This window comes from Haemaphysalis longicornis, unplaced genomic scaffold, assembly GCF_048455015.1.
Source record: "Haemaphysalis longicornis isolate Haplotype H1 unplaced genomic scaffold, Haemaphysalis longicornis Haplotype H1 scaffold_1, whole genome shotgun sequence".
Classification (NCBI taxonomy): domain Eukaryota; kingdom Metazoa; phylum Arthropoda; class Arachnida; order Ixodida; family Ixodidae; genus Haemaphysalis; species Haemaphysalis longicornis.
Genome location: NW_027526203.1, coordinates 476,374,463 through 476,396,048, shown reverse-complemented (window position 1 = coordinate 476,396,048; position 21,586 = coordinate 476,374,463). Strand labels below are relative to the sequence as shown.

Sequence of the window (21,586 nt, the reverse complement as noted above, 5' to 3'; positions counted from 1 at the left end):
CTATCCAACATAGTATTGAGCACACCCTCGTGGAGATCATACCCGACAGGAAAACGTTACAGAGCCTGTTCATATTGAACATCTATAGTCCACCCACCGAAAACTTGAGGGACCATGACAGATTTTTTCATATGGTCTTGAAATTGACCGCGGGTCACAAGATGGTGGTGGTAGGAGACTTTAATGCACGCCACTTGGCATGTGGGTATAAAAGGTCATTAAAGAAAGGAGAAAATGTCCACAACGTGGCTCAACAACACCGCCTTACGCTGTGGAATGATCTCCAATACCCCACCCGAATGGGCAACAGTGTGTCGAGAGACAACCCCTGGCCTCACTTTCACGACGGGCATCACCCATGCTGAATGGCAGAGACTGGACGAGAATCTCGGTAGTGACCACTACATCGTTCAACTGGAAATTGACCATCGGCGAACACCCGCAAAAGAAGGAAACGCAAGAATTGCAGATTGGAAAGCCTTCCAAGAAAAATATGACCAGTAATCTATAAACATAAACATGGATCTCGAAGAATGGACGATGAAACTGGTTGAAAAAGTCAACAAATTCATAAGAGATCCAATAAACATCTAAAAATCCAGAAGTAGACCCTCACCTCTTAGATATTTCGGAGGCTCGCCGAAGCCTTACACGGAGGTGGAAAAAACAAGTGGAACAAGAAGCTACAGAAACGCATTGCCCTCTTAAAGGGACACTGAAGTGAATTTGTCAAGCTCCCGTTTTTGCTTGCACTGCGTAGACTGGCTCAAATTAGCACACTTTTCATCGTTTATCCGGTTGACAAATCGGTAATTATTTTACAAAGCACGAAAGAAGAAAAACTACCATGCGCGGTTTGCGGCGGCCGCACCAACTAAGGCTGTGACGTTGAGAGGAGGGGCGCCGTGATTGGACGATGCCCAAGGTTAGCAATCACACAAGTTTCGGTTTCGGTTTCGGTTTCGGTTCTGTAAAACATAACCAATGGCTTTGTTGGATGGGCATTCTCAATATCTCAGTAATCATCGTACCGCGCTTCTGCCATGTTGTCGGCTGTAAAATGCACAAGATAAGCCTCCCAGGACGGCTTGTAGTCGTAGCATTCACTAGCCGAGACCTACGCAGTGCATGAACGCCCTCCGCGTACCCGCAGACGCCCAAATGTCATGCGCTTTTCCCCCATATTTGGAGCTTGCCTCCCTCATGCCTGTATCGTAAAAAGCGTGTTCGCACCAGGCCAAGGGTCTGTTCATTCTGGCCTGTGCCCACTGCCTGCAAGCAGTCGGTGCTTACGGCAACAGCATGCCAACGAGAACTCGCTAGCGCGCCAGTGCCAGCCTGCGCGCGTTTTGTGAACTAGTTCGTGTAGCCATGAACGTTGCGGCCCCAAAAAAGGTGAACTCAATATAGAAAACATCGGCGGAAAACAAAAAAGTTAACTTACAAAAAAAAAAAAAAAGCACGTACCCGCGGGGATTCGAACTCGTGACTCGCAAAACATTTGCAATGAATTCCTAGCACCTCAGACTGCTAGGCTACGGAGCAGGACGTGAAGGCGATGCTAATATAGGGTATATATTGTACAACCGGTTTACACTTTTATTTAGTTTTGGCATTTCAAGCCGCTTAGGTGACTATTTGTTGTACTGCGATCGTGCAGTAAGCGTCGCCCGAGTTTCCACAGTAGCTCACGTCTAGCAATTGCATTTCGTAGACGGAAAAGCGTTCGCAGATGCGTAGTCGTGCTGCTGACCGCTGTGCTTGTTCGCCCAGCGCAAAAAAGTGCTTCCCGCGCCCTAGTTTTACGCTGTACGGTAAAAATATCAGTTGATTTTATTTGCTTAGTACCTATATTGACTTCACTGACTCTTCTCCCGCCTTTCAGAGGCCTTATATTTTCCTACTGGCGTACCAGTCAGCGAAGCGTCGCATGTGCAGCGCTTGTGTGAAGCGACCTTGACTTGGAGCTAGATACAGTGTACAAACAAACCAAGTAAAGAAAGGCACATTCTTCCATTCACAAACGTGTCCTGGCTTCGTTTCAACTAAGCGAACGAATTGCGACCAAGCAATTTTTTTTAACCTCCTTGATTGCGACGACCCGCCGGTGGCCGGCGGACGAAACGCTGGGCCGACTGACTCTGTCGGCCGGGGAGCCGTGCAGTAGCGCAGCCGTGGCGCAGCCAATTGCCAGCTCATCCCCTCCTGACGTCACACGAAAACGCCACAGAAAATGGGCGAGCGTAAAGAGAGGAGGACAGCGTTTTCGAATTAGTTTTTCTACTAAATAAAATCGCGTAAACGCGCCTAGAGTGGTCGAAACGTGGCCTGGGGACTCCGGACTACAATTTGCGCTAGTAATCCCGCAATGTTTACATATCACTTCAGTGTCCCTTTAACAAGGCAAGCAGAGGAGTACGCTAGCCAGCTGGGAAGGCAGAACTGGAACCAGTTATGGGACCGTTTACAGGGGACACTCAGTACCCAAAGAATGTGGAATATTCTGAAGTCACTCATCTTCAACACTGGATCCAAAAACACGACTGGATGACAAATAGAGCGCCTCATCCACAATTTCCCGGGTACTGAAGAGGATATCCTTAGGGCGGCAAAAATTAAACTCATTGGTGAGCAAGACCAAATTATACCCGTTTCCCACCCTGATTACGTGGAGGTACCGAACCTCGACATTGACACCCCATTCATCAGGGCCGAGCTAGATGCGGCGCTCGCCAAGCTCACAAAGAACACTGCGCCAGGAGCGGACAAGATTACCAACAGAATACTCCGCAACATCCCAGAAAAAATCCAGTATCTTCTCAACAGAATAAACGAGGTATAGGAGACTGGACGTATACCGGCGCCGTGGAAGCATGCCAACGTGACTAAAGGGCACCCTACAGGCCTCAGTGATCTCGCCGTTACTTTTCAATATCGCGATGATCAACCTACCCGACAAGCTAAATGCAATTCCTGGTCTTAGACATGCCATCTACGCTGATGACTTCACATTCTGGACAACCAGAGGGTCAACGGGAAACCAACAGGATTCCCTGCAGGAAGCCGTAGACCGCACCGAGGCATACCTCAAGCAGTGTGGACTTTCCGTCACCTCAGAAAAATCGGAACTTCTGGTACTAAGAAAGAGGACGAGAGGCAGACCCCCGCCGGGAGCACCGGACCCGGAAGTGAAGCTTGATGGCATCCCTATCCCAAAAGTCGACACACTGCGAGTATTAGGCCTCACTCTCCAAAAGGACGGAACAGGAGCTGCTACAGTCCCCAAGCTCAAAAGCACCATCACCCAGGTAACCCACCTGGTCAAGAGGGTTGCGAACAAAAAGCATAGACTCAAGGAAGAAGATACAATTCGATTAGTACAAGCATTAATTATCAGCATAATTACATATGGTACCCCATATTTGGGGCTAAAGAACGCCGAAAGAGACAAATTCAACATCCTCATCAGGCAAAGATACAAATTGGCACTGGGTCTACGGGCGAAGACTTCGACTGAGAAGCTACTGCAACTAGGGGTACATAACACGTGGGAGGAACTTGTAGAGGACGACAGGGTTAGCCAAATTGAACGGCTGAAACTCACAGAAACCGGTCGCGCCACTTTACGCCGTCTCGAGTACGAGGTGAACTTGGATTCCCAAACCCAAGAAAGGCGCCTCCCACTTTGTCTGAGGGAGTGCATCACGGTTGCCAATATCCCTCGCAACATGCACCCTCTTTACCACAAAGGAAGGAGAAATGCCAGGGTAAAGGCACTTAAAAAAGCCTATGGTAATGATAGCGGAACGATGTACGTCGACGCCGCAAGATATTCAAGCGCAAACCATGCTGCACACGCGATAACCATGACCAACAGCAAAGGAAAGGAACTAAGCTCGGCAACTATCCCGACTGAAAACATTAACTCCGCAGAAGCAGCGATTGCTCTGGCTACTACAACGATCAGAGAAAACCAAGCTCGCATGATTATAATCAGAGACTCCCAAGCAGCCTGCAGGAATTTTCAGAAGGGTCTCATCTCCACAGTAGCGCTTAATATACACCTGAAGCTAAAGGATCAAAAAGATGTACCGGGCATATACATCGTGTGGACACCGGGACGCGAGTTTCTGCAGGGTAATATGGCGGCTGATGCCACTGCCCGATATCATTCCCTCCGGGCAACCACCGCTACCCTCACCCCCATCACAGAAGCTCAAGCCACTCCCCTGCCGATGTTCCCACCTATCCCACGACGCACCAGGGACATATTGGAACATTACAGATCGAGCAAGACGGAAATATCCACCTCCTCATCCACAACTCTCCAAAGAAGGAACGCAGTTAAAGGGACACTGAAGTGAATTTGTCAAGCTCCCGTTTTTGCTTGCACTGTGTAGACTGGCTCAAATTAGCACACTTTTCATCGTTTATCCGATTGAGAAATTGGTAATTATTTTACAAAGCGCGAAAGAAGAAAAACTACCATGCGCGGTTTGCGGCGGCCGCACAAACTAAGCTTTGACGTTGGGAGGAGGGGGCGCCGTGATTGGACGATGCCCAAGGTTAGCAATCAAACAAGTTTCGGTTTCGGTTTCGGTCTGTAAAACATGTTTGACATTCGATGGCGTCGTTGGATGGGCATTCTCAATATCCCAGTTATCGTAGTACCGCGCTTTTGCCATGTTGTCGGCTGTAAAATGCATAAGATAAGCCTCCCAGGACGGCTTGGAATCGTAGCATTCACAATCTGAGGCCTACGCAGTGCATGAACGCCCTCCTCGTCCCCGCAGACGCTCAAATGCATGCGCTTTTCCCCCATATTTGGAGCTTGCCTCGCTCATGCCTGTATCGTAAAAAGCGTGTTCGCACCAGGCCAAGGGTCTGTTGATTCTGGCCTGTGCCCACTGCCCGCAAGCAGTCGGTGCTTATGGCAACAGCACGCCGACGAGAACTCGCTAGCGCGGCATTGCCAGCCTGCGCGAGTTCTGTGGACTAGTTCGTGGAGCAATGAACGTTGCGGCCCAAAAAAAGGGGAACTCAGTATAGAAAACATCGGCGAAAAACGAAAAAGTTAACTCATAAAAAAAAAGCATGTACCCGCGGCGATTCGAACTTGTGACTGGCAAAACACTTACGCTGACATACCTAGCGCACCAGACGACTAGGCGACAGGGGGCCGCTGGCGGAAAAGGAAAATATTAGGTATATAATGTATAACCAGTTTACACTTTTATTATAGTTTTAGTATTTCAAGCAGCTTAGGTGACTATTTGTTGTATTGCGCTCGTGCAGTAAGCGTCCCCCGAGTTTCCACAATAGCTCACGTCTAGCAATTGCATTTCGTAGACGGGAAAGCGTTCGCAGATGCGTAGTCGTGCTCCTGACCGCTCTGCTTGTTCGCCCAGCACAAAAAAGTGCTTCCCGCACCCTAGTTCTACGCTGTACGGTAAAAATATCAGTTGATTTTATTTCCTTAGTACCTATATTGACTTCGCTCAGTCTTCTCCCCCTTCAAGAAGCCTTATATTTTCCTACTGGCGTACCAGTCAGCGAAGCGCCGCATGTGCGCTTGTGCAGCGCTTGTGTGAAGCGACCTTGACTTGGAGCTAGATACAGTGTACAAACTAACGAAGTAAAGAAAGGCGCATTCTTCCATTCCCAAACGTGTTGTGGCTTAGTTTCAACTGATCGAACGAATTGCGACGACCCGTCGGTGGCCGGCGGACTAAATGGTGGGCCGACTTCGGCGAGCCGTGCAGTAGCGCAGCCAATTGTCAGCTCCTCTCCTGCTGACGTCACACGAAAACGCCACAGAAAATGGGCGAGCGTAAAGAGAGGAGGACAGCATTTTCGAATTGATTTTTCTACTAAATAAATTCGCGTAAACGCGCACAGAGTGGTTGATACAGGGCCCAGGGACTCCGGACTACAGTTTGCGCTCGTAATCCCGCATTGTTTACAAATCACTTCAGTGTCCCTTTAAGACTCCAAACTAACTCTTTCCCGCATGCCTCACAGTTGCACATGACTCATCCCGGTCTGTACAGTTACGACTGCCAATTCTGAGGACCCCTCAACATTCTCTACCTCATGGTGTGGGAGTGCAAGGGTGTGAAGGAACTCCCAGAGGTATTTGTGCCATCGACGGAACAGTGGGAGACCCTGTTGTCCAGCGAGGTCATGGATGACCAGCGTGGCCTGGGGATCCGGGCCAGACAAGCAGCTGAGGGCCGTGGCATCCTGAACTAGGGACGCCACCCACCCTGGAGGATCAACGCTACTACACTGAAGATCACTCAGCGCTCAAGTTTCCTTTTATAGAAATCAATTCCTCATCCTCCCTCTCCCCCCTCTCTCCCCCCCTCTCTCTCTCTGTCTCTCTTTTTTTGTTGGTACTTCAAAGGCGCACCATTAGCACTTGTGCTCAATGCGGAACTTCGGAATCCCCCGCCTCCAAAGCTATCGTTTGTGAGTCTGTCTGTGTCTGTCTGAAAAACTTTAATGCTGATATATACAGGGAAGATGTTTGAGGTGGCCCGGAGGGCGCCACCTCACTGCCCTTCTTTATCACCACTTCAGATGCCTTCTTCGGCCGGCTCATCCGGGCGTTCGCGTCGAGGTAGACTTCACGCTGTTCTGGCGCCGGCGCCGCAACCGCTACGGGATCCTATCCGCTTCTCCCGGCCAGCACGCCGTTGCTGATGCCTTGCACAGGGAGCTCTCCCGCTTCTGGATCACCGGCTTCAAGGTTGACCTCGACAGCATCACCCTCGCCGGTGAGTCTCGGGCTACCACAGCCCATTCCCAAGCCAATCCCAAGAAGCAATAGTTCGAGTTTAATGATCTTGTGTAACACGTTCATTTGAAAGGCTTTCGAAGCGTTTATCACCGTGCCTAACTTTGAACACTAGATAGTAAATTTGCGGCAACATTTCAACATTCCTAACCATGTCCAAATAGATCCCGTGGATACCTAAATGATACTTCTGAAACAATCAGAAAATATTCTAAGGTATTGCTGTGCGACATACAGCTTGTAATCATATGCGTATGTGTACACATTGGTAAATTTAGTCTTCAAATGTGCATCAATTCTGTGCGCCGGTTCAATCGAAACCAGTGACCTATAGGCGGTATTCAATGAAAAGTTTAGCGGGCGATTTCTTCGCCTGGCCACACTGAAAACCGCCATGTCGGTGGCCACCATGCCAGCGCATGCGCTCTGCGCCTGCATCTCGAAAAAAAAAAAACACCAGCGTACGTCGTCTGCTGCGTTTCAGGCCGATTATCGGTAGTGGCGTCAACAGATATATGTAATATTAATCGCACTCACATTAAGTGCTGGTGCTCTACCTACCCTAGAGCACTTCGAATCCACGGAGGATCAAACCGCGGCTGCGAACGGCGCGTATAAGCAGCGTAAGTCCGACGCTGCAGTTGGCTGCCGCCGCGGATGTCGACGCATGTGCACCTGCACCGCTTCCACGTCTTTGTCTGGTATGTGCCCTCTAATACGTGGTTGAGTACAAAAACCGAATAATTTCTTTTGGAGAAATGGTTCACGCGTAAACCGATTTAGCGTTGGCTTTCTCTTGCGCTAAATGTTTCACTCAGCAAAACAACTCACGTCTGACGTTAGAGTGCGGCGGTTGGCAATCAGCTGATCTGCGGCGGCTACTTCATACGCGTCTGGCGATAGGTAGATCGTACTGTGCTGCACTCAACAGCACTTGTCGTCGAGGTATTACTTTGTGTTCAGTGGGCAACAGTTTGGAAATGATGCAGTTACTGCTGTCAAACGGACGACTTCGCTCACGTTCAAACCTTTGTGCCACGACCGACTCGCACTCGCTCGTAGGTGTGCGCGGAGGCTGGGGTTGAATTGCAGATAAGGTTGTCCCACTCATGAGCGGAATAATGACTTTTCGCGTAAACAACGCTATCGCAGTACAACCGACTATCGAATCACTCGCACACGCCTTGCACTGAAACACAAGGTCACGTCGCGGCCTGCCTGGCCGCCATGAAGGCATGGAGGAGAAGAGGGGTGCCTGATCTGCGGGCCGTGCGCACAACGCCGCTTTGGCAACAGACGCTTGGCCACAGATATGGCGGTGCACTCGCATGGTTGCCTGCATGCATTCCACGCCATTGAATACCGGCTATTGATACTGACCAACCGCGTGCAGGCGCAAGGGGCCAAAGAATTAGGATCCATCAGCCCCTCTCGCTCGTGAAGTTCCCGGCTCGGCCCTATGCGCGCGCCTTGCTCCGGCTTGTTTCGCCACCCTTCGCAGAGGCTGGGGTGAGCCGCGCTTGTAGCACCCCGGCAACGTCGCCAGCGTTGCTAAGGTCCTTTCTCGGCGGCAGCTTTATCCGCGCGCTCTCTTTACTCTATCGTTGTCGGCCTTCGGTCGCTCGCTTTGGTTGAACACCAACGCCGACTCCGCCACGCCCACACGCTCCAGCAATTGCTTACGCAATAAGAGAGAGAGAGAGAGAGAGAAACAAATTGTCCGCACATCTGCTCACTTCGCTGCAGATGTCGTCGAAAGATGATAGTCTTCGGCCGGCTTTGCCACGGGAATGCATCTCTTCTCTCCCCCGCCAACCACCTCTCACACTCTTCCCCTCCCTTTCGATCCTCCCACGATAAAATGGTGAAGGTTAGCTAAAGTCAATCCAATTTTCCTGTATTTCGCTGCTCGCGCCATCTGCTGGAACCGTTGGTTTCAGGTGAACTTTGTGAACCCACTAGGTCCAGGCTCGCGGGGGCTTTTTTTTTTGTATTTTTGGGCCAAAATCTTGTTTTTAGCGCGTATTTTTATTCGCTATTGCAAGTATCAAGCACACATGTATTTTACGTATTTTACATGTATTCAAGCACACGCCGAGTACAAGTTGTGCATTGGTGTTTTGCCTTAGATATGCCTGTTTTTTTTTTTTTTTTTTGCTCAAGAATCTTGAAAAGTATGCAGAATGTTGCCATATTTAGTGGTTCGTGAAGATTTTCGGTATATAAACTTCTTGTGCAAGAATTAAACCTGCCGCGGTGGCTCAGTGGCTAAGGCGTCGAGCTGCTGAGCACGAGGTCGCGGGTTCCATTCCCGGCCGCGGCGGCCGCTTTTCTGATGGAGGTGAAAGAAAAGCAAAAACGCCCGTGTGTACGCGATTTCGGCGCTCGTTAACGATCCCCAGGTGGTCGAAATTAATCCGGAGTCCTCCACTACGGCGCGCCTCATCGCCTACGTTGCGTCGGCGCGTTAAACCCTACAATCAATCAATCAAATCAAATCAAGAATTCTTTTAACTTTCCTCCGGATGGCTGAATCGAGAAAAAAACGGTCCAAAATTTTCGGGTTTAAGTACTCCAAGGAAGACTATTGGCTCCAAGCGGCACACTCCAAGGGAGTGAGGGGGAGAGAGAGGGCGTATTATTGGCCAGGATCGTAATCACTCCGCACCAGTGATGTTCTGTAGTGAGAAGAAAATTTCCCATTTGGAGGTTCAGAAATTCGCTATTTTAGCATTTTTCCCCGCCGGTTTTTCAAGAGTTCCTTGCAAAATTCCCTTCTTTTTCGTTTTCTTTCGGCAACTGATATGCGTCACCGGTAATGCTTGTCAAAAAGAAGGACGGCTCGATTCGGTTTTGCGTCGATTACCGACGGCTGAAGAAGAATAGGTTTTACGTGGTTTCCTGTTCGGTTTTGGGCGTCAGCCTCCGCCACTTGTCTACTTTGCGTAACGTTCCGGGCGCAGACGCCGTTAAGAGAATCAGAGTTCCAGCGTAAACGAAATCCTACTATATTTTCCGCGCAGCAGCATTCGACTATGCATTTCACCTTTTGTGCCAAAAAGAAAACGCTCCGTTTGCGTGATAAAGTTCCAAGTTAAAACTAACAAAATATTTTGGGAAATTGAGAATTTTGCTCAGCGCCGGTACTGCTCGAGCCATCTCTCGTTGACAGCGCGCGGACTAAGGCGCACCCGAAATGCTTTTTTTTTGTATATTGCTCAGGGATACAAGCAAACAGGCTTCAGCCGCTGCCGCTTCACGCATTGCTTGCTCGTTGTCAGGGGGTATGCGTTCATCTGTGCTCCCTCCTGTTTTATTAACTGGATCGGAAGCAGTTTTTGATGTTTGTGGCTTGCCCGAACACGACTGCAGATGTTTTAACATGAAACCGACGAGTTGTTAAGGGATCCTTTTAAAAGAAAACAAAGTAATAAATGATGCGAGATCAGGTTTACAGACATTTTTCCTTTTGTCTCCACCACTCCTAAAATTTCCTGCATCAGTTAGATTCCTTTTTCCTGTTTGGCTAAAACTGCATCCGGAAATTCCCCGGAAAAGGGGAAATTCCCCGCAAGGAGCATCACTGCTCCGCACCACCCTCACTGTGGTAGAAACTACGCAGGCCCTGGCTCTGACCACCAGGGCGCGCCTGCCCTGCGTGCGAGCGCACCGGGCCAGATAGCCACGATGTGGGAGGATTGCTTATGGTGAAGGAGGGGGGGGGGGCAGTGCCATAGGGCGTGGGGGGTGTTATCATGCTGCCCACAATGGGCGTAGGCGACGGTAGATTATAGAGAGGGAGCAACGTTGAGCAGGAGAGTTATCCCTGAAAAAGGCCGGATGGTTGGGGCGCCTCGTGGACCTCTTCAAATTCAAATTCAGTTTCTCTTGCATTTTTATCCATACGCAAAAATGCAGGGAGAAGGTACAAAGCTGATTCTGTGTCAGCTTGACTGGGTCCCGCCCTCCTATTCCAAGGCAGTCGGTGTGCACCAGTTAGCATTTTGCGCGCGAAAAGAAACAGCGGGAAACAAGAAAAGAATGGTCTGAACAAAAATAGCGAAACATGAGCCTCATAAATGCATCATCGCACTAGGACACATGCCTAACTCCAAATTTCTCACACATCAGTGCAGTAGCAAAAAAAAGGGACAAAAATCAGAGAAATAAAAGGATTCAAATATGCCTAGAAGATTTCAAGTAGACTTTCCCGCGCCGCCAAAGACTATTTTGCGCTGATAGAAGTGCTTGTGTGTAGGGGGGGCCGGTAGCTGCCTCAGAGGGAAACTGCGATGTGCGGTGGTAAAACGTACTATGTGCCACCTATACCGAGCTAGTTCCGTAAGTGGTTGGAGGGTAGGGGATAGTGTAGGCGAATCCAGGCGTAAAGAGAGCGTGCGTTATTTTGAGGCGGTCGAATTTCTTGGGTCCGGATAGCCGCACGGTGGTCCCGTTGATTGGTCCTCCGCTTAGGTGCGTATGGTGTGGACGGTTCAAGTGCTGAGTCGCTCCGCGTCGATTCGTGCTGAGTCGATTCGTGTATGTGGCCGTGCGATATGTTTCGGGTATGTTAGCCCATCCCAACATTCATTAAGTGGTCCAAGAAGGTAGCGATTTAGGTGTCGCCTAGATTTTGTAGCACGGCGTAGGTGACGCCCGGTGTCGTGTTGCGGGTGACTTTTTAAGGAGCTGCTCTTTGGGGTGGAGGGGCACCAATCTGGGAACTGCGAGGGGGGCGGCGGAGTTTGGGAATGCGCTATGTAGCTATCCCAGAGTATTTCTGAGGGGTCTCTGGGGGTAGCGGTAAATGTCGGCAGACGGTCTCTGCTCTTGCCTTGGTGGCATCTAGGTGGCGTAGTAAATGCTACTTGCGCTTAAAGCCGGTGCTGTTTTGAATGGGGTCGCATATATATTGACAGCGCGCGTTTTGGTGATGTGCGTGTTCGCCCGTGTCCTTTTGACGGAGCTCTGATGCAGCCGTGTTTCCAGCGTTCGGGGAGGCTGTAGTACATTTGTAGTTGACCTGTTGCGGGATGGCCGTTTCTTGTGCGCCTACGATGTTTGCACTTGGCCAACAGGAATCTGCTCCTACTCACCCTGTTTCCCGTCTTATCACATCCATAGATACATACCTACGCACTATTACAGATGCCCGCGCAAAGGAATACATACACATGGGTTTACGGGCGCACTACCGAACACTTTTTTTCGCTCTGCGCACTTATTGCGACCCTGACTTTACCACACCATTGTCGTGTGTTGGGTGCCCGGACGCGCTCATTTCCTCCGCCGCTTCTTGCCAGCAACGCGCATGCTTTCGTGTCCTCATAATGAACCAATACCCGCGCTTACACATTCAGCGCATATTTCACATTCACTGCTTCGGTTCCATGGGGGTGCGCAAATATAGAACGATGCTGCAAGCAGCAGCAGGCAGAAATTTAAACATTCAAGTCGACCGCTATTTTCTGAAAGCCGTTTAAATGTGAGTCTGCAGACTCACATTTAAACGGCTCATGAAATCATGATTTCAGCGGCAGAATATTTCTGCCCTCCTGGAGTCACGTTGCACATTTTCCTCCGTTTGTTCGAAGGATGTATGTTAGGAAAGTCACGCCTGAGGGGAATTATATGTACGTTAGGATGGCTGGCAATGAGCCAAAAAAGGGCCCATCTCCCCGCGAGGGGGACTCGAGTAAATGCGTCGCATAGGGGGTGGGTGTATTGCGTTAACGTTTAGTGTTTGGGGAGTTGGTGGTAGTGAATGCGTTGTATCAGCAGCTTCTTGACGCAGTTTGAATGAGTCAAGGATATAAGGCGCGTTCGTAGCCTTTCATTCTGTGTCGGTTTTGTGGCACAGTGGGAAGAACACCATGTACCTCGCGTTCCGCCCACAGGTAGTGAATGCGTTGTATCAGCAGCTTCTTGACGTAGTTTGAATGAGTCAAGGATATAAGGCGCGTTCGTAGCCTTCCATTCTGTGTCGGCTTTGTGGCGCAGTGGGTAGAGCACCATGTACCTTGCGTTCCGCCTGCAGGGTCGTGGGATCGAAACCAGGCGCTGGTAAGTATTATTTTTTTTATAGTGTAGGGGGAGGGGTGTGGACCTGTTGTTGAGAGCGAGGAGGGTAGCGTGATGCGGGAGAGGAGGAGTGGGGGAGAGGATGCATCTGGAACGGCTGTTGCGGACGCCGAGGCACGCAGACAACGCCGGGTCACATCGTGAGTTAAAGAAATGCTCTGCATTTAAAACTGACTTCACGCAATTTTATTGAATTCAGTAGGGTTACAGTTTTTTTTAAATATTCCCTGCAAAAGTAGCCATCGAAAAATGGAATGATTGATTTATTTGATTGTTAAGGGAATTTACTGCGGACACAACGCAGGCGATGAGGCGCGCCGTAGTGGAGGGCTCCGGATTAATTTTGATCACCGGGGGATCTTTAACATGCGCCGAAATCTCGTACACACGGGCGTTTTTGCTTTTCGCCTCCATCAGAAAAGCGGCCGCCGCGGCCGGGAATCGAACCCGTCCTCGAACGCGTCCTCGTGCCCAGCAGCACAGCGCCTTGGCCACTGAGCCACCGCGGCGGGTGAGAAATGGAATGGAATGAATGACGTTATTGGAGGAAGGAGGCCACCAGGCCCTGCTGTAGAATATCCATGGGAATACAGGTAGGAGAAGATGGTTCATATAAAGCTTTTTCACTGCTCTTCGAGTGTTCACTTAGCACGTTATGTCTAGTAACGCTCATAGGGGTATCATACGCACGGTTGTAGCCTGCGACGATGATCATCCGGGTATCCATAAGGAGCCATTCGGGAGCCGCCAAGGGTACGCTTTAGGGGTCATCTGTAGAGTGGGCGTGACGATTCGCCATCATTCTACTTCAGAGAGACCTGCTTTTGGACTGAATTCTGTAATTTACTGTAACATTTGGGAATCGTTTCTGATATACTGGACGTGCTTTGCACAAGTCGTCGGGCGTAATTGCGTTGTTCGCGGCCTGTTGAGTAAGGTGAACATGCCCAGATGACGTGAAAAAGGTTGGGTGTGTTACTGCCACTGTAGGAGCACCGAGGACTAGCAGGGTGCCTGGGCGTTGTCCACTTGGAGATGACGTCCGAAGTGTAGGCTGAGTCAGCGTATACTTTATTGGAGAAAATTTCTCGTGTTCTTGGCAGGGACTGAAGAGGAGCAAGAAAACTAGGTGGTGAGGCGTCGGCAAGCCGTGTCCGGATGAGGTATTTAATTCGACGATAGTTTTGCTGCCAGTCTGCAGTTCGCATGCGTGCTGTCGGTCAGGTTGTTTTTCGGTGGACGGGGACCATGGCATGGGAGGATTGTGTAAATACTCCCGGGCGTCATTATGCTCCCAGTGGTTTCCGTACGCCCCATGTCTGTGGGCAGGAGTCCAGACCAGGCGTATCTTGCACCCTTCGGAAGGGAGGTCTCGGATTTTGTAAAGAACGTTGGTGGCCGTAGAATTGGGCGAGAAGGTCCTGTTCAGCTCCCGTAGAGCGACATGGGAGTCAGTGATGACGCGGAACTTTTTTTTGGGGGGGGGGGGATAAATGAGGACGCATTTTTATAATCTGTTTCGCACCGAGGCTTCCGAAAAGCTCGACTTTATCAGTGAGGCCGTGTGTGTTTGTGATGTTGCGAGAGCCATGGGGGGTGTCGGAGCAGGTCCAGGTTGGGCCTTTTATTGCTGCTTCGGTGAAAATGTCCATTTCACACGGAGCTTTGTCGTTGGCAAGAGTGGCGCGGTTCCCCGCAGGGCGCACCTTGTGTACTCAAGGTGTTTTGGTGAGTAGCGCCACCACGGTCCCGAGCTCCGCAGGGGTGCCTACTGCTGTAGGCACTTGGTGTCTTGCAACACCACGGACCCGAGCACATGTGGGTTGGACCCACCCACGCCCTCGGCTGTGCGTGGCTTTGCCGTGTCCGGGGAAAAGGGCATCCTGGTGGTTGAGCCAAAGCCAGGGTTGTTTTGGACCTTCGTGGCCCCCTGGCAGAGGCAACACACCACTTCGGCCCCCGCTTCCCGTAGACGGTGCCCCCAGTCTGACCCGACCTGGGGGGAATCAGCCAGTCGCCTCTTCCTGTCCTCTTCTCCATTCTTTCCCTTTCCTATGTTCTTTCCTAACCCTGTCCTGTCATCTTTTCTCTTCCTCATTTTTCCGTTTTTTCTCTAGGCGGCGAGGGTTAACCCTGTGCGAGGACATCACCCTAGATTCCGACCATAGGGTTATAGTGGCGAGGTACAGTTAACGTGTGCTTCAAAGCCACGTTCCCTTGTTGGGCTCGGTGGTGGGCGACTGGCCTTGCCACCGAATTGATTCCATGTTCTATGGCTATTTTCTCAACTCTCGCAAAACACCCTGATCGACCTCCTAAAAGGGGTCGCACCGAAGTACTCCGCACCCAACCACCTCAGGCAGCTTTCAGCAAGTATCTAGTTGTACACTCGACCGATGAAAAACCTATCACCGACCTGTCAGTCTTCTTAATTGCCAAATGTATTGAAAACATTGTCGGCAAAGACTACAACGCCAAAAAGATGCCCTCTGGAGACCTCCTTGTTGAAGTTATGCGAAAAAACCAAAGCGAGAACCTCCTGAAGCAAGAAAAAATTGCCAACTTGACCGTCACCGTTACGCCACACCGCACGCTAAACACTGTCCAAGGTGTTATCTCTGACAAAGAGCTCCTCCATGAGACAGATGATGATCTCCTTGAGGGACTGCATGACCAAGGTGTTGTTGGCGTCCGTAGAATTATTATGAGAAGAGATGGAGCAGAGATCAAGACCCGACACATCATCCTAACATTTGCTAGCTCTACCCTGCCAGAGACAGTGAAGGCAGCTTTCCTTAGCTGTCGTGTACGCGCCTACATTCCAAACCCGAGGCGATGCTTTAAATGTCAACACTACGGTCATGGAACTCTAGCTTGCCGTGGCAAGCTCACCTGTGCGAAATGTGGCGAGAATGATCACTCTTCTGATGACTGCAAAAACACAATCATGAAATGTCCGAACTGCAGTGGTTCACACGCTGCATACTCACGATCTTGCCCATCTTTCAAGAAAGAAAAAGAGATCATTCAAATCAAAGTAACCGAAAATATCAGTTTCCCCGAAGCACGCCAAAAGCACAAGATGTTTTCGGCTGCATCCTATGCAGACGCCGCCCGCCGGGGGTTGGGGCGACGTTTGGTTAGTACTGCGACACAATGCAGCTTAGCTGATGTGTCGCTGTCGTTAACCCCCTCCGAGCAACCACCAGCTCCTGCCTCTACAGCAGAGGCCCTGGTGGTTCCTCCTCCTGCTGGGCTGCCGTCCACAGCCGAGCACCCCGCCACTACGTCTGCAGAGCCCGTGGAGAATGTGGTGACGGGCGCTGTTGGGACTGGTCCGGCCTCTTCCAGTCCAGCTCCTTTGGCCCGCACGACACCCAAGGGCATTGAGAGCATGAACTCAGGTGGCCCCACACGTACTCCTTCCCTTCCCGCACCGCAGGTTCCAACCAAGAAGCCTGCGGCCACCTCAGGAACCAATCCGCGAGGTGGATGTCGGATGAACACCATGTCGGTGCCGCCTGATTTGTCAGACGAGGACATGGACACCTCGGCATCTCAACCTGCCCAGCAGGCGCAAAATGAGCGCCGCGGCACTTTTGGCCGTGGGAAAAAACCACCTCAACGTACAACAGGCCCTAAACAAGACTCACTGACATGAACCAGAATAGGCAACTTCTCAACTACATCTTTATTATCTTTAATCCATAATAGCTGTTGAAAACATAGTTCAATGGAACTGTAGGGGTCTCATAAAAAACTTGGATGACGTATATGAACTCCTTTATAAACATCAATCCAGTATTGTTTGCCTCCAAGCGACACACCTGAATCCCAAGCAAAGTAACTTTCTTAAACAATACACTGTCTTCAGGAAAGATAGAGATGCCTTTGCTCATTCATCTGGTGGGGTTGCCATTGTGACGCGAAAATCCATTCCATCCCAGTCCATTAGACTACTCACCAGCCTTGAGGCAGTTGCTGTCCGCGTGATCATTTTTGGTCGGCTGATTACAATATGTTCCTTATACATTCCCCCGGATCATCAATTGTCTACCTCAGAATTTGAGTCGTTGGTAAATGAGCTTCCTGAACCATTTATCTTACTTGGAGACCTAAATGCACACAACAAACTCTGGGGTTCTGGGCGAACTGACGCTCGCGGCCGCTTGATTGAACATTTCCTAGTATCATTTGGTGCGTGTTTGTTCAACAAAAAACAGCCCACATATTATAACATTACACACAACACGTACTCACACATAGACTTGGCAATCGGTTCTGCTGTTCTTTTTCCACTCGTTGAGTGGCAGGTGGAGAAAAACCCGCTTGGAAGTGACCATTTCCCAGTATTCCTGAGATGCCTAGACAGAGACCCTTACACTCCCACCTCAACTAAAAGGTTTAAAGAAACCGCTGCAGACTGGGAGAAATTTAAGCAGAAATCTCAACTCGCATACAGTTCCATAGAACACTTGGGTATTGATGAAGCTTGTAGCCTTGTCACGGCACATATCCTTGACGCTGCAGAGAACTTCATTCCCCAGACTTCTGGTGACACAAGTAACCTAAGGCGGCCCTGGTGGAATGAAGAGTGTCGACAAGCACGCCAGGCACAGAACAAGGCGTGGGGCATTCTTCGCAGGTACCCCACTGCGGACAACCTTGTAGCGTTCAAGCCCACCAAAGCCATGGGAAGGCGCATTCGCCGTCAGGCCAAAAACAATACCTGGAGGTCCTTCTTAACTTCAATAAATTCTTTCACCGATACAAGAAAGGTTTGGAACAGGATAAGAAAACTAAATGGACAAAGCACACATGGCTTACCCCTTGTTGACACCACTGGTGGCACCCTGGAGGACCAGGCAAACGCGTTGGCACAACACTTCGAACACGTCTCAAGCTCTTCACATTACACAAGCACATTTATACACTACAAAAAGTCAGCTGAGCGGAAGTCCATACGTGACCACAAGCAATCAAACGACTCCTATAACTCTCCATTCTCCCTTCACGAGCTCATGACTGCGTTGGCTGGTTGCAAGCCTTCGGCACCAGGTGCAGATAACATTACGTACGGCATGATCAAACACCTTCATACAGACCCAATCAATACTCTCCTGTTTTTATTTAACAGAATATGGCGTGCTGGGCACTTTCCTAAGGCATGGAAACAGGCTATTGTTGTGCCACTGCTGAAAGAGGGAAAGGATGCATCCTGTGTTTCAAGTTATCGTCCAATTGCCCTGACCAGCTGCTTGTGCAAGCTGTTCGAAAAAATGATCAATAGAAGGTTACTATACTTCCTGGAATACAATGGTATTCTGGACAGCTGCCAGGCAGGTTTTCGGTCGGGCAGATCAACAACAGACCAACTTGTCGCTTTTGAATCCTATGTGAAAAATGCCTTTGTTAACAAACAGTTTTGTATGTCCATATTTTTTGATCTAGAGAAAGCATATGACACTGCCTGGCGCTACGGCATCCTGCGAGACCTGAAATCTTTTGGAATTTGTGGGAATATGCTTAATGCCCTTGAAAGCTATTTGTCTGAACGAACATTCAGAGTGAGGGTCGGGGCTGCATTATCCGCGTTGTATATGCAAGAAAATGGCGTTCCTCAGGGTGGAGTACTTAGTTGCACACTTTTTATAGCTAAGATGAACACACTTGGAAAAGCTCTGCCAAGTACCATTTTTTACTCCATTTACGTGGTTGATGTTCATATCAGTTTCCGGTCCTGTAACCTGTCTATCTGTGAACGGCAGTTACAACTTGCCACAAACAGGCTTGTAAAATGGGCCGACGAAAATGGCTTTAAGCTAAATCCTCAAAAGAGCACATGTGTCTTATTTTCCAAGAGGCGTGGTATTCACCCTGAGCCCACCGTCCACCTCAGTGGAGTGGCTGTGCCTGTGAAGAAGGAACACAAGTTTTTAGGGATTGTGCTAGATGAAAAGCTGTCATTTATTCCACATATAAAGCTACTCAAAATAAAATGTATAAAGGCAATGAATATCCTAAAAGTCCTATCCCACCACTCCTACGGCGCAGATAAGATGTGCCTGCTGCGTCTCTACAACAGTTTAGTGAAGTCGCGGCTGGACTATGGGAGTGTAGTATACGGGTCAGCTTCGAAAACCGCTTTAAAAATGCTTGACCCTGTTCTGCACCTTGGGCTTCGCCTTTCGTCAGGAGCCTTCCGAACGAGTCCTGCACAAAGCCTATATGTGGAATGTGACCAGTGGTGCCTGGAAGACCAGCGCTTATACACAGATCTATTGTATGCCATGAAGGCAACATCCATAAAAAATCACCCTTCTTCGTTTATTGTCAATAACACCTCTGCCATGCACTCGTTTCTCAGTCGGCCCTCTATATCTATGCCTTTTTCGTTGAGAGTGAGAGTGCATGCTGAAGAGCTTGGGGTTTCTTTTAGCGAGACTTACAAAACTTCGATCACAGACCTTGTTGCTCCCTGGGAAATGTCCCCCATTTCTTGTGATTTATCTTTCAGAGCCATTAACAAAAGAACTGCACCAAGAGAACTCATCTTGCAGCACTTCCTACATCTACGACACAAATACCCCTACACAACGTTTTACACAGATGCCTCCAAGTCCGCCCATTCTGTGTCATGCGCTGCACATGGCCCAAACTTTGCTACCACGAAGACAATGAACAAAAATACCAGTATTTTTACAGCTGAGGCACACGGCATTTTAACCACTGTGGAACACATTACAGAAACCAGAATACACAGTTCCATTATTTTTACAGACTCCCTGAGTGTAGTATTAGCTCTCCATTCAGGAAAACCAACTAGAAACATTATTTTAAACCGTCTTATCAAATCCATAATGTCTGCTTACGCTCTAAAATTGACTGTAGTAGTGTGCTGGGTACCTGGGCACAGTGGAATTTCAGGCAATGAAATTGCTGACCAGAATGCTGCTGTGGCGGCTCTCCGCAGTGATGTAGATATCCCACATGTGCCCTACCTAGACATGAAACCACTAGTTCGGAGTATGCTTCGAAGGCGCTGGCAGGTACAGTGGGACACACAAATTGAAAACAAACTGCACATTATAAAAGCACACATAGGGAAATACAACACAGAGAAACAGAACAGGTTCACAGAAATATCAATATGCAGATTAAGAATAGGTCACACACACGCTACACACTCATACCTTTTAAACGGAACCCCACCACCATCTTGTGAGAAATGCGGACGAAGACTTACAGTCCTCCATGTATTGATTGAATGCTTGGCATACCATGACGCAAGGAAACGACACTTCCCAGAACTATACACCTACATGATACCCTTACACCATCCTTGTTTTTATCTGATCAACCCCCGATTAGAAGTGAACGCCTTTTAGCCTATCTCGCTGACATTGGATTTTTAACACTCATCTCATACCATGTGTGACATCAGGGCCACCCAATGCAAATAGTGAGGGCGGTTCTGAGCGTTTTCATAACGTGCCAGGGACGTCACCGCCATCCCTGCTATGTTATGGCGCTCCCAGCACACACATAAACATCGTCACTGTTACCCCTCATCTTATTCATCTTCGCTTCTTAGAGTAAGGGCCCTTTACACCCATATATACACTATTTTTGTCAAGTACATCACAATCATCGCCATGGCATTTTAATAAATGTGACAAAACAAACATTGTCTTGGCGCTCTTTGGCCTCAGACGCCCTTGCGCCAATAAAATATACATAGTAGTAAGAGTGGCGCGGTTCCGGCGAGAAATGGGTCTCATGTGGCCTAGTGTGGAATAGTAGGTGTCAGCATAATGTGTCCCACTTCAAAATAGATTGTACGTATTCAAGCTGCTTCTCAAAGCGTCTCCTCTACAAGGTTAGCGAAGGGAGGAAGCGAAACTGCTTCCGACAGTACGTCTGTTTTGGTATGCAATGGAAGCATCGAAATGGTCCGGGTTAGATGTCTGTTAAGGATGTTCAGGTCGTTTAAATGGCGGGGACGCAATTGACAAACGGGGAACCCGTAAGTTAGCCGTCCATGCGCAACGGCATGAGCAAGCATGATACATGCGTTTTTCCAGAGATGCGAGTTATCAAGTGTAATGTGGAGCGCCAAGTAGTTCTTAAATGACGAATCCATGCATGGGAAATATTACAACTGCTTATCTGCGACCCAAAAGCTTACTAAGGCCATTTTTAGATGTAACAACCTTGTTGGCCGAAATTAGAGCGGAAGTCAGTAAAGGACAGGTGAAGCCAACCAGTCTGCTCGAGATGTTGTTGGAGCCTGCTATTGATCATTTGCTCTATTAATTTGCATAGACAGGAGTCAATGCAATAGGCCTGAGGTTTTTGGGTTTACAAGGGTCTTGGCCCGGCTTGGGTATTGGATGAATTATAGTCGTTTTGAGGTATTCAGGAACTTTTCCAGTGACCCAGGACCGGTTTTGAGAGCCAAAAGTGCCTCTTGTACATTATGTGCTAGATAACGGATATTCTGCCATTTAATTTCGTCATGGTCCAGTGCTGACTTCGGCTTTCCCTCTGACATAACGACTTGGAGCTCGCTCAAAGTGAATGGAGAGCTGAGGTCTCCAAGGCGTGTAGTAATCTCGATAACAGGCGGGGGACGAAGAGCCGTTCTGCTGGTAGTTGCGTGAGGGAAAAAAGTCGTTAAAAGAGTTCTTTTTAACTACAAGGTAG

General features: G+C 49.3%; 1 protein-coding gene across 2 annotated transcripts in view; it reads left to right on the top strand.

Annotated features, from left to right (window-relative positions):
• The window catches only part of LOC144156291 (uncharacterized), a 100,601-nt gene that overhangs the window by 67,461 nt on the left and 11,554 nt on the right, over positions 1-21,586 (top strand). For both annotated transcript variants that reach the window (XR_013319736.1, XM_077688242.1), the window contains one exon: positions 6,583-6,779. Coding sequence is in view for 1 of the 2 variants with exons in the window: in XM_077688242.1 (XP_077544368.1) it covers positions 6,583-6,779 (197 nt within the window). In the remaining variant the exon portion in view is untranslated. The remainder of the gene's footprint in view (positions 1-6,582; positions 6,780-21,586) is intronic.